We start from the raw sequence: 16,382 nt of genomic DNA on the forward strand, positions 1-16,382 counted from the left end.
GAAAGTGGCAACAGCGATGGATAGAAATAGGAAAGATACAGGTGGTCAAAGCCCATAATGTGTTGCAATGAAGCAGCTGCAATATGTTAAATGTATATCCAAGTATTTATATTGTGAACCTTTCAAAAATCAATACTCAATAACTACAAACAGTCACGTGAACACAAAGGGGTCCCCCACAAAGGCTTGGTGTGTAAATAGGTCAATGAACTAGAGTAACACTAGAGAAGTTATTGTAAGAGGCAGCGGAGTGAGGTAATATTAGAAGTGTTTCAACAAAACTGCTATAGTTATAGGTTTTTTTTATAAAGGGGCAAATCTTGTTTAATGGTTTAGTGGTAAAAACAGCATCAGCCCTCATCAGGTAGTAACAGGGTACTAATTACTATAACAATTGTAAGGATTGAGAGTTGTTTACATTGTGTATTGGTGAAATGCTAATAGCTGTACCCTCCTATGAACAATCATATGGAAGGGGGGCTGAGAGGCACGTGACAACATGAATGGCCACCACAGTTCAAGAATCAGGGTGGGTTGCATCAGCATGTGTATGAAGCGGCAGGAGATGAAGCCTATGTGTAAAATAACCACAAAACGTTGTGAGGTAGAGGTCACACACTGCTAGTGTTTTATTGGGCAGTTAAATACGTGCATTAGATCAAACAGAGATCCGACCGTTGGTAACGACAGCAGACAGCACAGCCAGAGAGACGTGGACACCCACAAACAGAGAACAAGCCACTCCGCCATGTCTACAATGTATTTAAGCTAAATATTCTGTCTCACCTGTATCAAAACACATTCAGTAACCATTCTGACAAAGCTGGAGTTTAGAGGAATACATGTTGCAATCGGGGCTTAAGCTTCATAAAAGCAAGTAACACAACACACTCTGTTTCAGGTCCAGAGATACATAACGCACAAACACACAAAACCACAGAGGTTCCCTTTTACAGGACCTCCTTTAGTAACCGCCTTTGTTCGTTCAGCAAGTTTTACGAGTGTTTGACTGTAAATGAGATATTCAGTTAACTATCAACTTCATGAAAAGCAAATACCTTAAAACTTTAACCATACAACATAAAGCAAAGTTAAAGCTCATATTAATTGTTTATTTTTCTCTTCTAAAATACATTGAAACATTTAACCATAGTGACATCTTACGCATGGAAGTTTCAAAGTCACCAGTGTGACAATGTGAACAAGTGTAACAGATGAAAATTAATTGTCTCTATTGGAAGGTCTTTACTGAAAGTAACGTTGATACATGTTTCAGGTTTTACATCGTGTGAATAGACTGTTTGTAATGAAACGGCTCTCGACTGACTGAAAGAGCAACATTTTTGAAGTGCAGAGCAAAGTTAAGAACAAAGTATAGTGGCAAAAGAGCTGGAATGAAAACAGGGAAGCTTTATAAACTCTACTCAGAACAACTTTGCTACAATCAGTGACATGCTTTGCAGCTCCAGCGACGGCAAGTGAATCATACCAGAGTTAAAACAAACCATAGAGTGAAAATACGCTTCTGATTGCATAAGTCAAAGAAAGTAGATATGCGTTCATTTAGTGCACTTTCAACCTGAACCACAAAAAGATGAAGGTCCTGATGGAACAAACAAACAAACAACAAACTACACTACAAAACATACAGGGGATTAAATAATACTTAAATCTCTGTCTTCTGGATAGTACTATGAAGCAATACATTGTAACAACATACAGAAATTAACATTCTGTATTTTGAGGTATATAGAGTACATAGTATTTAGTATGAGGAAATCTATAAGGATACATTGTTTACAATAGAGCATAATTGGATGCTATCTGTTTTCAGTATCATTATTGTTGCCATGGGTGAGTCATACTAATAATATCAGCTCTTGTTGTGTTCTTTTGTAATACTAGCTCGTTAAATAAAGGTCCATTCATCCACTTCAACTCTGTTTTATATCATTAACAAGGGCTGGAATTAAAGAGTTATAAAAGTTATGTGCAAAATAAAGTCAATCCATCTCCCATCCCCTATAAAAATAGTAACCATCTTGTAAACACAAAGGACAATATACAGATTCTTTTTCTTATCTTGCTTCAAAGTGCATGACCATTAATACCATGTAGGGGAAGGAACATGATCACGCTAACTCAACATTTCTAAGATTACAGATTTAATGTTGAGCAAAATGAAAACAAGTGCTGATTGGTCATTAAAGCAAAACACAATTCTTTGGAATGATTACAAACCCATTTGCTAAATGGGATATTTTTTCTAAATTTTGTTGTGGAATTTACGAGAACTACAGAGATTGATGAACAAACAAAAGTAGTGTCCACCTTCCTTCCCCTTACAAACCCAACAAGCAAATCCTATCTGCTGCCTTCTTTTCCCTTTGGTTAAAGGAAACACTGGCATTTATAGATGAACTAGGTTAGTTATGATTTGTTTTCATTGTCAGCTAATGTGAGCCTTGGAGCGTGAACTATGCTTCAGGCAAGAAGGGTCAGTTGTTCCAATTCCACACACAATTTAGTATGAAAAGCAGGATTAAAACTCCAAACTCAAACAGTAGTCGCAAAAGATGCTTTGATCGACTATAACCACAGCGCTAGTACATGAAATAGAACAAACAGTCAAACAATAAATGCATAAATTAGAAATTAGCTGAATGTAGCAAAAACATAACGACACTGTCTGCTTTGATACTGACTTCATGCATGGGCCTGCAGTGAGAATTCCCCATCAATGCTTTCCACTTTGCAGTAATATATATAATGGCAGACCACACTGAGCAACGTTAGGCTGTCTTCCCTTGGAGCGTGACGAATGAGACGCAGAGCTGCGAATAGATCCCGCACTAACAGATTAACACGTCGATATATAGGAACGCGCGATGCAGCCGTGTGCAGTAAACATGTCGGACCTCTCTATGTCGGCGGGCGATACTGGCAAGGAGATGTCAAGGAGGTGAGATCACTCGCTGTGCCACTGCCGCTCAGCAATGGAAAGGAAGGACAGCCGGGGGGGTGGGGTGGGGGCGAGACCTCGAGATGCCTCCTGGAGAGAGAGAGAGAGAGAGAGAGAGAACGAGGCTCTCTGGGGGGCGATTCTACAAGGCAAAGAGGGCGTCCTCTGTCCGTTCAGCCTTCTTGTGGGAGCCGCTGGCGGCGCGAGCAGGGTGAGCGGGGTGAGCGGGGTGAGCGGGGTGAGCGGGGTGAGCGGGGTTGTCTCCGTGGGGAGTCGGCAAGGGATCCGCTGCCTTTGCTCGCTCCTCCAGGAACTTATCAAACTCTAGAAAACACAAATTGACCCGTTTTAGAGACAAGTGGAGCTGAGGGAATATCAAGGTTGCAAAATAAATGTAACCTCACACTGATTGAGCTACTGTCATACACTCAATTCCATATACGGATAGTAACGAGAGTCAGTACCTTCACTGGTCACGCCCTCCTCAACGCCATCACCTTTCTGTAAACAAGACAAAGTGATTACGATGACATGATGATAAAGATAGCAAGTCATAACCTGCATCAACAAGTCAAAGCTGACACACATATCGCATCATACACTCAAACTGAGTCAAGTATGCGCCCCGTACAAAGTCCCTGGTGAAGGACCATGCATGTTTACATGTTTACATACACTTCTCCATGGCGAGCCTTCTCCAGCTCCCCTCCACATGCATCTGTGCATCAACTCACATCTGCTGTCTTTGCATAACTCCTTTCATTTTGTTAGCACAGATCAGAGACCTCACACTTTAACTGTTATAATGCAGTCATTGGTGGAAATAGATTAGATTGGAGTGGATGAGAAGGAAAGGAACCTAAAGGTGAATGTATGCGGGTTGGATGAGGTGGGGAGGTGAAATGTGCTTATAAAGAAAAGAAGAGAAAAGAACCCAAAAGGGGGGCAGAGAGACAAAGGAGAGAAAGATATAAATCAAGGTAAAGAAGTCTCACCACGTCAGTACAGAGCCACTCCTCTATGTCATCCATGACAGAGGACTGCGATACAGGGATCTATGGAGCAAAGCCATGGACAAACCAAAGGGGGGGTAGCACCAAAGCCACACAACGGTACAGCAGCAACCCACAAACCCACAACCAAAACAAAAGAAAAAAATTAACACACACACACACACACACACACACACACAGAAAGGAAAAGAAAACAAGAATAGGAATCAAATGACTGAGAGGAAGAGGATGGAAATGAAATCAACATAAAAGAAAATAGTGCACATTTGCCTGTTGCTTCCAAACACACACACACACACACACACACACCCACAGTCCCTGTGTACACTGTATATGCTTTTTTCTGGGTGTAAGAGAGCCGGAGTTCCCTGGTTGTGTATTGTTCTCATTAGTTCTTTAGTGCTGACACGGCTTAACAGCTGCCGACTAATGTCACACAGCAGTGTTAATTATTCCACATCATTAGTTAATTAGCAAATTGCTTGAACGTGATTAAGAGATTGATTGCTGGGGGAAAGCTGAAAGCACAGGGACTGTTGAGAGGCAGGGCAATCACACACACACACACACACACACACACAGCAGCATTGCATGGCGCGTGGCGGCGGTGGCTGTGATGATGGACACCATGTCAGAGCGGATGGTGTGCGTTTGTGTCTAATGTCCCTAATTATGATTAAAAAGCAGAAACAACATTATGACAAATAACCAAGAATCACTCGGCCAACTTATAATGAGGCTATGTGTTGCATGAAAAAAGATAAAGAGGGAAAAAGTTTGATCATAGAGGAGACAAATGTAGGTCAATACAGAAAGAGGAGCAATTAGGGGAACAGGAAACGTCGTCCGCGTCACGCTTTCTCACTTCCAGAACCCAAAAATCCTAAACATCCTCTTCCATCCGCCGGCTGATAGATCAAAGTCTACGGTTGACGTCAAAGTGATATCAAAGCCGAACAAAAAGCGTTTCTTTCCCTGAGGCGCCTGGATACGCTGGGAGGGGAGGAGTGTGTAGGGGGGCGCATCAACAGACAGACGGAGGCAGCAGGGTGGAGCACTTTGAAAGCAGACGTTCACAGGAATAAAAGAGCAGTCGGCTGTGTGAAAAGTGCAGAGGAATGGAGAGTAGAAGAGCCTATAGGAGTCATTACTCACTCTGACTCTGACTGCGTTTCGCCTTCATACTCACACACATTTGAACAATAATAACAGCAACTTCATTGTCAACACTGTAACGTGGTGCTGGGTTAGAATGGGGAACACCTGAGCTATGACGTCATTAATGAACTCATCTAGTGTGTTAACGTTTCTCTACAGACCGTTAAGAGGACAAGCGGACAAACACTCGCCGCTGCACAGACGTCTTGCGTTGGCGACTTGACTGTGTAGCCGAAAGTATCTGTACCCCCTGCGTTGTTTTAAAGGCGTGACAGTTAAGAGGAGATGAACCTAAGCTACTCGCCCACATGTGCTCCCGGCCGGACTCATCACTCCATCATCACTCCATCCATCCACGGAGAAGAGGAATGAAGGAGGAGAGCAGCAGTACGGAGACGGACACACTTTCTTCTTAGGGAGGAAATTTTGCTCTCCTGCTGGGAGTTTGTTTTTGGTATTCCAAGAGGGAGGAGTGTGATGCGGGGCAGAGCCTATGAGCGTTATGGATGACGGCGGGAAAGGAGGGAGTGGGGGGTTCGGGTGGAAGCAGGGGTGATGGTGTGAGGAGGAGGACACACTGAGGATGGAGTCCTCACCATTCCTTGGGTAATAAGCCAGCTGTCTATGGGCAGCTCCTGTTCTGCCGGGTTATCATCCCCTTTTACCCTCAGCTGAATCAACAACAGAACACACACACACCTTACACAAGAGAAGAGAGACAAGCACCCCACCACCACAGCATCACAGAGAGAGAGAGAGAGAGAGAGACAGGGAGGGGGGGAGAGAGGTCAACCAAAGAGGGGGACAACCAAATAAGGCCGTGAACGTTCATTCAGTAAAAGATGAGGGATGAAAAAAAGATGAAGAAGAGGAAACAAAGACAGAAGTGTTGAGAAGTCGAGCGCCAAGCGTCGGCCCCACTTGAGGTAACTGGATAATGTGTACAAATAGTGTGGCATGTGGGCTTGCATGTGCGTAGGTGTGGTTGTGGTTGTTCAGGTTCCAGGATCACGTGTGTGTGTGTGTGTGTGTGTGTGTGTGTGTGGTGTCAGCCATGCAAATGTATTGAAATGTGTTGAAAAGGAGCCAAATCCTAGAGCAAACGCGGCGGCCTAGCGTATAATTCTCCCTTTAAGGCCGAGCTGCCATCTGTAAGGAGCAGGAACTCAGCCCAGGTGTCTTAATGACCCAATGAACTCCTGAGACAAGATTTACAATGGACACCTTTTTCCTTTTTTTCTCTCCACGCTCGCTGGGATGTTTCAAAGGGCGATTCATGCAGCGGCTGTGCTCGCATGACAGAGTACGGACATTTACTCAAAGTATCACTGCACACAGGCTTTAAATGTCACTGTAGAGCCATCTCATGCAGGAGAGTCACCAAGACTGGTGCGGAAAGGCTCGTAGAATATCACAGAACACACACACACACACACACACACACAGACAGAGGGATATAGCTGTGTTAAACTCCACCCCTGAGCGTGCGTCACTGTACTCACCCCTCCTGCGTTCTGTTGCCTAACATCCAAAGCTGAAGCCAGGCCACCCAGAGCCTGAGGGTCCTCGTACTTCACACTGGGCGCACACACAAACATAAACAACACAGTTAAGCCATGGCACCAAACTGGCGAGGAGAGCCTCAGCCAAGAAAAGCAGTTTGAACAGCAAACCTTAATAACAGCGTCAATAATTAACAGGAAAATGCTCCCTGAAGGTTTTTACAAAACAGAGCAGTTTATTTAGAATTTACTTATTCTCTTTGCAAACAACGAGAGCCTTACATCAACCAGAATGATTTGTAAAAACAGCATCAGTAATGTTTGGCTTCAAGGCTCAAAGGTTCTAAGGGGGGAGGGGAGGGGGAGAGATAGATGAAGAAGATGCAGGTTAAGGAGGAGAAAGTCGATCTGAAGACATCCCAACCTACTTTTTGCGTTGGTCTGCCAGGGAGCTGCTCCTGGTCTGGGCAAACATGTCAAAGTCGTCCCTGTTGCGGCCTGATAGCGAAGACAGGGTACCACTGACACTCTCAGAGTCCACATCTGGAGAGAGAGAGGGAGGGAGGGAGGGAGGGAGGGAGGGAGGGAGGGATGGAGACGTAAGGTGGTTAGAAGAGCGGGCAGTGAAGATCGGCCATTACTGCTGAGAGTCTTCATATCTACGCATCGACACCTCATCGCTCATCGTGCTGGATGGGTTCTCATCCCTCACACAGCTCCTTCCTGTACGGCGCTGTGTGTGATTGCCTCGGCGACGCAACGAGAGTGGCAATATATCTGCGCTTTAACCGGAGAAGTGCAGAGCGCAGAGAGGCCAACAGGAGAGCTCACAGCGGGGGGGAGTTTTTAACAATGACTTATGGAGCTCGGCTTATTTCCCATTAGTAAGCAGATTATGAGCCCGTCTTACACCCTGCTGCCTGTCTGATGCCAGCTATGTGGAAAGCTGCGGGGGTGGCAAGTGTAAAGCTGGAGACCGGGGGTGAGAAATATATGAAATTAAGTATCTTTTTATCCACAAAACATAAGACTGAATGATGTTAGTATTCCTCATTCTGTTCCTACCAAGGCCAGCCAGGGCGGAGGATAGGGAGGCTGTGGTGGGGGCTGCGGCGGGGTTATGAGCCGGGGAGGCAGTGGCGGCGGGGACGGTGGTGGCAGGGGCGGTGGTGGCGGGGGCGGTGGCGGCGGGCGCGGCTGCAGCTCCGACGCTGGGCCGGGATGGAGGACTAGAGGCGAGCTTGGGTGCGACCACAGCGGGGGAGCCGGGGCCCAGGTCGATCAGGTTGTCCTCTGTGGCTTCATTCAACATCTGGGATGGGAGAGAGACAGAGAGAAAGAAAGAAAGAAACAAACAAACAAAAGGGGATATATGTGATATATGTGGTGAATGCTGAGATCCAGATTGATTCAACTATAAGAACTACTAGTTCACTACGGGCGTGACTATTTCACTGACACACAGCGGTTGTAGGTGGAGAGATACGACAGCGGGTTTCACAGGAACGTGGTTGCACAAGGTTTCAGATGTTTAGTTAGAGGAGATTGAGTGAAAGCGGGAGGCCACGACTCAGGAGGAGGGAGGAGAGACAAAGATACTTTCACTCCGCACTGATTCATCTGTTGACACATCGTGCGGTCTAAGTGTTAGTTCTAAGTGACAGACATGTTAGCGGTCATCTCTCAGTCTATCCCGCCGTTGGCTCGGCTTAAAGCACAGCAGCGGTGTCATACTTGCCTCCATCAGCTAGCCACAACACAAACAGACAGACAGAGCACACAAGACAGATCAACAGGATGCAGTGTGTGTGTGTGTGTGTGTGTGTGTGTGTGTCTGTGTGTGTGTGTGTGTGTGTGTGTGTGTGTGTGTGTCTCTGTGTGTGTCTGTGTGTGTGTGTGTGTGTGGGCTGTAACATGCAACGCCACAGTCCACTGGTTGACCGATCGGTGCTAATGTACACTCCTAATAGGAAATGACATCATTCATTAAGCTGCCGATGAAACCCATTTGCATTTGAGTTGATTTTGTCTGCGACTATGATGCAGACTAATAACTACGGCGCGTGTGCTTGTTAGTGAAAAGGTCAAACCAAATAAATAACAATCCCTAAAAAAGAAAATGAGTTTCTTAACTTACCCCACTGCTCTGTGCGGCTCTGCCCGACCTGTACCTCTCATACCTGCCAGCAGCATCAAATACATTAGAATGCGTTAATATAAGTTCAAATACTGGCTTATTGTTTCGTCTCCGTGACCTGTGTGACCCTCGTACCTCTCGTATCGGAGGAAAATGTTGTTGAGATCGTCGTTGACGTGGAGCAGCTCCTCGGTCACTTCCTCGTTGGAGACGCGGGAAATCAGCTCCACCACCCTCTGCTGCATGGCCCGGCACGTTCTGTTCAGCTCCTGGGAATGTGTGGGGATTAATAGGATAGGGAAGAGAAACAACAGACACAAAAAGGAGGTACGGGAGTCGTTAGGGAGAACGGAAAAGTGCAACTGCGGCATAGAACTAACCAACCAACAGACTTTATCTGCATCAGCACTTGGTTATGGATTCAGTGTGGCGTAACGCAGACGCTTTTGGATTCAATTATCTTTCTCCCCCGGCTGGAAAATGTTAAAAAAGAAAGAAGAAAGTCTGGTCAAGCGTCGGCGCTACATGGACGCTTCAGCTGCCGAGCCAGATCCAAACAGCTGACACGCATTCCTGACTGGATTTGGCCTGAGGAGATTAAACTCTTTCTTTTATCGCTGCTTCTTAGCCAATTCTCCCGCTGAAACTTTACCACAGTCAACCGGCTCTTTGGTGAGCTGAGGGTGAGTAAAGACAGAGGCACTGCTCCCCCTACTGGTTACATCTTATTCCTACACTGCCAGAGAGCAACTGTAGGAATTCTCCAGAAGAACATTTGTTTACAGCGGGAATAAAATGAGTTCATCTAGAATAACATACTGTGTTTACTAAGTTACAATAATAAAAGACACATACTTAATTATACAAAATATAATTTGGCCTCATGGTGTGTTCCCATTGATACAAACACATGCATCTGACCTGGAGCAGTTCGAGGTCAGAGGCGTCTTCCTGGCTGGGGACCATCTCTGTTAGCATCTCTGACATGACTTTGATGTTTCCTCTCACCACGTCCAGCTCGCTGCGCAGCCGAGCGATCTGAAAGCACCAAGAAGCAAAGGTCACCTACATATTCTGGGGCTTATTCAGTCAATCAGCAGCAGTTGTTCTTTAAAGAAATTAATCAAACAGTCATAGCGTTCAACTCAAAGCTTACAGTCTTTGCTTTGGTACTTATTTCTGTCTATTCCAATGAAGAAACTAAAGAAGCACCTGTTCAGGCGTGGCGGTGATGGGACCCTGAACATGAGGCATGTGTGTGGAGGAGACTGGGTTTGGGGCGACTGCAGGCTTAGGGGGCGCTGCTGCAGGCGAGGTAGGAGCTTTGTACTTCATCATGGCTGGGTCCACCTCTGGTACACCCTGGGAGGAGAAAGCAACCCTATTATGTTACAACGTGCACATATACACACACACACACACACACACACACATACACACATACACACATACACATACATGTTTGTTTCTCCTCACCCTCTGCGGTGTGTGGATGGGGGACAAGGCGTCCAGGTCTGCCATAGGGAACTCAATACCTTTCCTCTTCAATTCCTCATAAATATGGACCACCCCAGTCAGATCAGGGCAGCTCCTGAAGGCATCAGCCCAGGCCTGCACCACAACAACAACAACAACAACACACAGGTCAACAGGCGACAAATTCCCTACAACACATTATCAACACTAAGAACTTCTTCCTGCCCTGTGCCCAAATTAAAAAAACAGAGGTCACGACAGCCTCCCACATCCATCCTCTATAGTGAATAGCCTGAGCCAGAGACAGATCGACCGTGTCTAAAAGCGGATCGTCCCCGGGGGTCTCTTACTCTCTTACAGCCTTCAATGAAGCTTTATAAATAATAAAGGACAGTGGGAAGAGAGATGGAAGAACACCATCTGGACACGAGTGACCTCAGGTAGCCAGACATCACCAGAGGGATGAAGATACATATTTAGCTATTGCGTGTCACTTCGCTACAATGTTTTCACTCAGCTTGTGCACTATATCGTGTAGACCATCACGCTCTCACACCTGAATGAGGGACAGCACTTTGTCCTGCACGATGGTGGGAGGATTGGCTTTAGGGGAGATGACCTTGACCAGCACGCCGTCGATGAAATCTCTGTTGGCCACCTGGGCGTGAAACCTGTGACCGCAGTTCTTCACGCACGTCTCCAATACCTACAGGGTGGGGAAAAGGGGGGGGGGGGGGGGACAAAGAGAGACAGACAAAGAGAGACAGACGAAGAGTGACGAGGCGAGATATTTTGTTTGGAAAGAGCAAGAAAAGAGTTGTTTCTGTTTTATCGTTGTCGTAAAGCGTTGAGTTTTACCGCGGCGACAGTCAGAGTAAGAGCTTACCGTTAGTGCCAGCATCACCTCTCTGTAGTTTCTGTTGCCGCTGAGTCTCTTCTTCAGCGCCCGCACAGCATCTTTAGGCCTTGAGGGGAAACAGCAGGACACACACAGCAGGATAAAGCATCTCAGCTGGGATTACGCACAACATCTTTGGCTTTAACAGGAATAAATTATCTCCTCTCCCACGATAACAGATGCCAGTCAGTCTGTCGGTGTAGCCGTTTGATGAAGACGGCAGAGAGGCCTTGCAGAGGTACAGACAGTCGCACCATCTGTTTCTCTCCTTATTTCTGTGTAAGCTGGTCTGTTTTCCTCCAAGCAATCAAAGTTATCCATGCAGAGAGAGTTAAGATAAAGAAGGAGTGTGTGTGTGTGTGTGTGTGTGTGTGTGTGAATGTATGTCACTTTCCTCAGACTGCAGCCTGTATGAGTGTGTTGCCGGGCGGACTACAATCCGTACCGTTCTTCTAAACACTTAATGTGCTTCTGTTCTAAACTACATTACAGTTGCCTTTTGCATTGTTGCTTTGTTTTCCCTGGAAGGCCTGTGAACCTTGTATCTTAACACTGACCCACTTCAATAGAAACACAGCGACTGAGCTTTAGAGAATTTGGCACACGAGCAGTTAAAGCTCATAAAACAAACAATCAACACCAGAAACAATCATGTAAAGTTTATGAGACGCAGGATGTGAGAGTAGTCTTGCTTTTTCTGAAGAATTATCCACAAATGTGTGTATTGTCAACCTTGTGAAACTATTATTAGATGATTTAACGCAGTTGAGTAATTAGAAGTGTAGTTTATCATCTCGCTTCTTAATGAAAAGAAGTTCTGTGTTCTGTGAAGCTGAGCTATGTTTGTCTGACTGCCTATGTGTGAGTGTGTGTGTGTGACACAGTGCCCCATGTCGCATGCCAAGGCACTGAGTGTGTGTGTGTGTGTGTGCGTGGGCATGAAGAATGTGAAAAGCAGGCACAAAGAAGGGAGAAAGGGAAAGAGAAAATGCGAGACATTTTTCCATACTGTTCCTGAGTGAGTGCTTTGGTGGGGGATTTGAGGACACGTTGACTCGGGCATGAAGCCGCCTGATTGTTGAGTCTTTCTGTAGGCTTACCAGCGCCTTCTTCTTCTACGAGAACTGTGCAGTACATGTGTGTGAGGCTGTGTAGTTGGTGTATTATGGAGCTACTCAGTGATCCAGTGTGCGATACAACAATGAACTTGTGAATCCGGCAAAACCAACACAGTTTCTGGACGCATTTCTATAGAATGCAGCAACTCACCCCTCCTCTGTCTCGTTGATGATGTCACAGATCTCCATGTTTAGCGTCCAGTCTTCATTCTGCAAGCCGCCATCTGTGGCCCTTTCTGCCAGAAGACAAACACAATAATAGAACATTTCTTAGTGGACTTGTTACCAAAATATATGCAGAATCATTTTCTGCAGCCTCTGTACTAAAAACATTCGGCCTGACTAAAATGAATGTATAGAAAGAGGATCTGACCCTGACTTAAGCTCACCCTAGAATAAATGACTGTTCTGAATCAAAGTGTTCTTCTCCATTTATCTATTTAAGATCCAGTTGTTTAGTATTCAAGATGCATCCAGAGCCACAGTGGCAGCTCAGATAATAATGTCTGTGAGGGATTAAGGGGCGAGGCAACCAAACTCTTGGCAGATCAGTCGACTCAAATTCCACATACGATTTAGCTTTCATAACATTTGAAAGTCTGATAAGAAACTCTGAGACGGCGCACAAATGGACGGCCACCTGTTGCCGTGGTGCAGCCGGCTTGACAACAATGAACGTTGAAACTGAATTGTGGTTGGGATGAGGATGTGTACTTGTGGATCCACAGAGACATGCTTCCCTTCACACACACACACACACACACACACACACACACACACACACACACACACACACACACACACAAACACACACATACACACACACACACACATACACACACACACACAACTATACCATTTGAAAAACATTTTAGCCACAGCCCGGAAACGTAATCTGGCGTGTGAAAGGCTTCAGTGATGAGCTCCGTCGTCGCTGTGTTCCTCGCTCTCTCTCCCCCGCCCCACCCTCTCTCTCTCTCTCTCTCTCCCTCACCCCATCCCAAGTATCCATCCATCCTGCTTGTGAGTGTTGACGTCTCAGGAGTGCAATCATTTGGGACGAGGCTCACAATAGAGGAGGAGATAAAAAACATTTTCTGCTGAAGTGAGCTGTGACTGACTCACTCCATGAATCCTGAGCTTTGGACAAGAAGAACTTCAGCACAGAGGCACAGAGCCCAGAGCCCAGAGCAGCAGGCTGTCATGGCCGGGCCCAGAGCCTCTCTGCTCGCCATGTTGCCTTCCTTTTGGACAAAACCTGACAACCATAACTTATCTCTTGTCCCAGACTGAGTGAGCAGTGGGAAATAGGAAAACGCAGACTGAGAAATTGACACAAGATGAAATTCTACATGAGCAGAATTTAAAAACTGCTACGTCTGCCCTACAGAAAGTAAACATGTCACCAGGTCGGGTCAAGGCAGGGCAAAGTGCTGCTGACAGAGAAGGAAGTTGACTTTTTAAATGCCATTCGGATGGCCGTTAACTAATGAAGTCAAATGTCCATTGAGTTCATTCATCCGTCCAGTGCCCCAGTCCAGGGAATGTACACTGTAGTGCAGCCAGCTGGTCACATGGTTCAAACGGAGGCAGGCCGTGCCATCCACTGTCCACAAAGCCACACATCTCTGAACCACGTCTCTGTTCTCACACTTACTACTCCTCCTTTGTGCCTGTTTACTGTATTTTCTCCACTTAACCTTGGAATGAACGGTAGTGGAAAGTTTGACACCAGCTGCTGACAAAACAGCTGATGCCTCATCACAGGATAAAGGCTGCCAAATTTCTTGTTGATTTGGCATCCTGGTAAAGAAATCAACAGCTTGGAGTGGAACCAGTGAAAGTGAGAGAAACAGGGCATGGGCCTCGCACGCCCGTTTACCAGGGACACAAATAAGACGACATCCAGGTACAGAGAAGAGACCCCACGTCCTCATATGTGGACGTTACATTTTTTCTTCCCTACACCTTATACATCATTGAGCTTAAGTTAAACCTGTTGTCCTTGTGTCTGGACATATGTCGCTGCCCCTAGTGGTACAGCTTTGGGTTGCTTAAACACACAGCAGACAGTTGTATACGTATAAGCAATAGAGAAATGTCTACAAAATAAATGTCAGGGTCTCAGGAGGATAAACCACACATCCCACACGACCTCTATCCTCTTCTTTGTCACTGAGTGAATGAAGCCATTTTACTTTGCGCCCGCCTCATCAGCTATTCTCTCTTTCTGTCTCATTTAATCAGGTAAGCCAATACTCCTCCTGCTGCTCTGGTGTACAGTACCACTGCAACAGCCACACAAGACAGCTGGACAACCGGAGAGATCCGGCTGGAGATGCGGCTATCAGTGTGAAACAGGGACATCCAAGATGCCATTGTTTGGCCTAAAAGGACCCCTGGAGCCTGAGACACTAGAGTCCACACTCAGAGCCCATGGGAGCCATTTTAGATGACATGGCACAGAGCTGCAGACCTGTGAGTGTTGGGCCGGCCAGAGCACCACGAGGAGAACCTGGAAGTCCTAACGATGAAACATTCCGTCATCCGAGTGTGACTAATCTGACTCACAGGCGCCTACTTGGTATGTCTAGAAAGTGAGAAGTAGACAGTGTGTAAGCCTACATGGACTTTTGCTCTGATGTTGTGCTCAGTTATAAGTTGTTTCTGTACTCTTAAGAATGTTTCTGTAATGGTCAGTAAGCACATGACTTTATTTGGCAGCTGCTAAGCTAAACACTGCTTCGGATGTGTTCAACCACTCTACAAACACGAGCATTACAGGTTCAATGAGAAGTGTTTAGAGGTGAAATGTTATTGGACTCAAGCCAAATCGCAAAGTCACCCCATAGAGTCAAGTGTGTGAAGCACATGCAGGAAGAGAGCAGGGTGGGGAGGGTGGCGGACAATAGTGGACGTTTCCTCACTGTAACTGCACAGACTATAGGGAATAAAGCCCCGGAAGACCCAGTTTTCCTCACGATCCCTGTCATCCTCCAGTGACAGAAGCATTTTTTAGTGAACAGCACAGCAGATCTGGGTCACAGTGTGTTTATCTCTCAGCACTTTCTGCAAACAAGCCAACTGCGAAGACAGGCGTAAGCACAAAATAAAGGATGTCAGGAGACTTCGCATCCTTCATTTCATCTGCAAAACCTAAAAGCGCCAACACAGAGCCTAGAAATCTATAAGTAACATTTCATATGTTCATCAAACGTGGCTGACTGAGCCCCTTCTTCCATTACATTATTATAAAGGACCAAGATAATAAAACTTACAACGGGCTATGGTTCTGTCAGCCACGGCTTACTACACATTCAAGTCTTTAATTTCACCAGATAACAGCATATACACAAATATTACTGTACGCCATACAAAAGCAAGGGGCTATTTCAGACGAATTTAACTGTAATGACGAAGTTATAGAGGATAGCTGGCTAACATTAGCAGGAAGCTCATTCCCAGCAGCTGACGTTGACTGCGATGATGCTGCCAGCTCGCTCTTTCCGCCGGCACAGCATTAGCTTCCCCGCGTCCTCGTCAACACTTATTTACTATTTACAAATCTTTACATACCGACGCATTGGCCCACGGGAGTGCTGTACGGATTGCCCAGTAAGAACTCCATTTTGACAACAAACAATCCGCTCGGGAATGACAGAGGGGCTCAGGAAGAGAGGAGGTACTGATTAGCACCGCCCATCACCACTACCGCGCAATCCTACTGGACAACGAACCCAGAAGTCTACTCTGTATGGCTGCTGCCACTGTCAATCAACCTAGCCTTAACTCTTAAAGGTATGTTCGCCAAACCAAATTCGAGTAACTGTTTCACAATTTCTACAGCGTGAAAACCGTTTTAATTCCGTGTACAGTGATTTCAAGGGAAAACAAACAGCGGTAGAATAATGACAGCAGTCATTCCTCTTCTAAAATCATGTCGTTTATAAAAAATATAACGTGTCAAGTCTTCGTGTCATTATTAAATGAAAGAAATATATAAAATGCACAGTATACATAATCTTAAAATTGATAAAATTGTCATTGTCCATCACGATACGCTCAATAACTCTAGTGACAATTTAAAAACATACCTTTAGACATTGTTGCTAATTTAT

General features: G+C 45.7%; 1 protein-coding gene across 5 annotated transcripts; it reads right to left on the reverse strand.

Annotated features, from left to right (window-relative positions):
• Window positions 1-597: 597 nt before the first annotated feature.
• On the reverse strand, window positions 598-15,940 carry tom1l2a (target of myb1 like 2 membrane trafficking protein a). 5 transcript variants are annotated; one of them, XM_076170636.1, is made up of 16 exons: window positions 15,841-15,940; window positions 12,416-12,500; window positions 11,135-11,213; window positions 10,805-10,954; window positions 10,249-10,383; window positions 9,985-10,134; window positions 9,694-9,810; window positions 8,908-9,041; window positions 8,773-8,815; window positions 7,701-7,947; window positions 7,064-7,178; window positions 6,636-6,711; window positions 5,730-5,804; window positions 3,958-4,017; window positions 3,427-3,463; window positions 598-3,286 (listed from the first exon to the last, which is right to left on the reverse strand). In XM_076170636.1, exons 1-16 carry the CDS (start codon window positions 15,890-15,892, stop codon window positions 3,105-3,107), a joined length of 1,737 nt encoding a protein of 578 aa, XP_076026751.1. In that variant the 5' UTR covers window positions 15,893-15,940; the 3' UTR covers window positions 598-3,104. The 5 variants fall into 5 exon arrangements, with proteins under 5 accessions (XP_076026751.1, XP_076026748.1, XP_076026747.1 ...); XM_076170633.1 differs by lacking the exon at window positions 5,730-5,804; XM_076170632.1 differs by lacking the exon at window positions 5,730-5,804 and having other exon boundaries at window positions 10,231-10,383.
• Window positions 15,941-16,382: the final 442 nt, after the last annotated feature.

This window comes from Genypterus blacodes, unplaced genomic scaffold, assembly GCF_046128005.1.
Source record: "Genypterus blacodes isolate CSIRO-AG114 ecotype Tasmania unplaced genomic scaffold, CSIRO-AGI_Gbla_v1 ptg000226l_1, whole genome shotgun sequence".
NCBI lineage: Eukaryota > Metazoa > Chordata > Actinopteri > Ophidiiformes > Ophidiidae > Genypterus > Genypterus blacodes.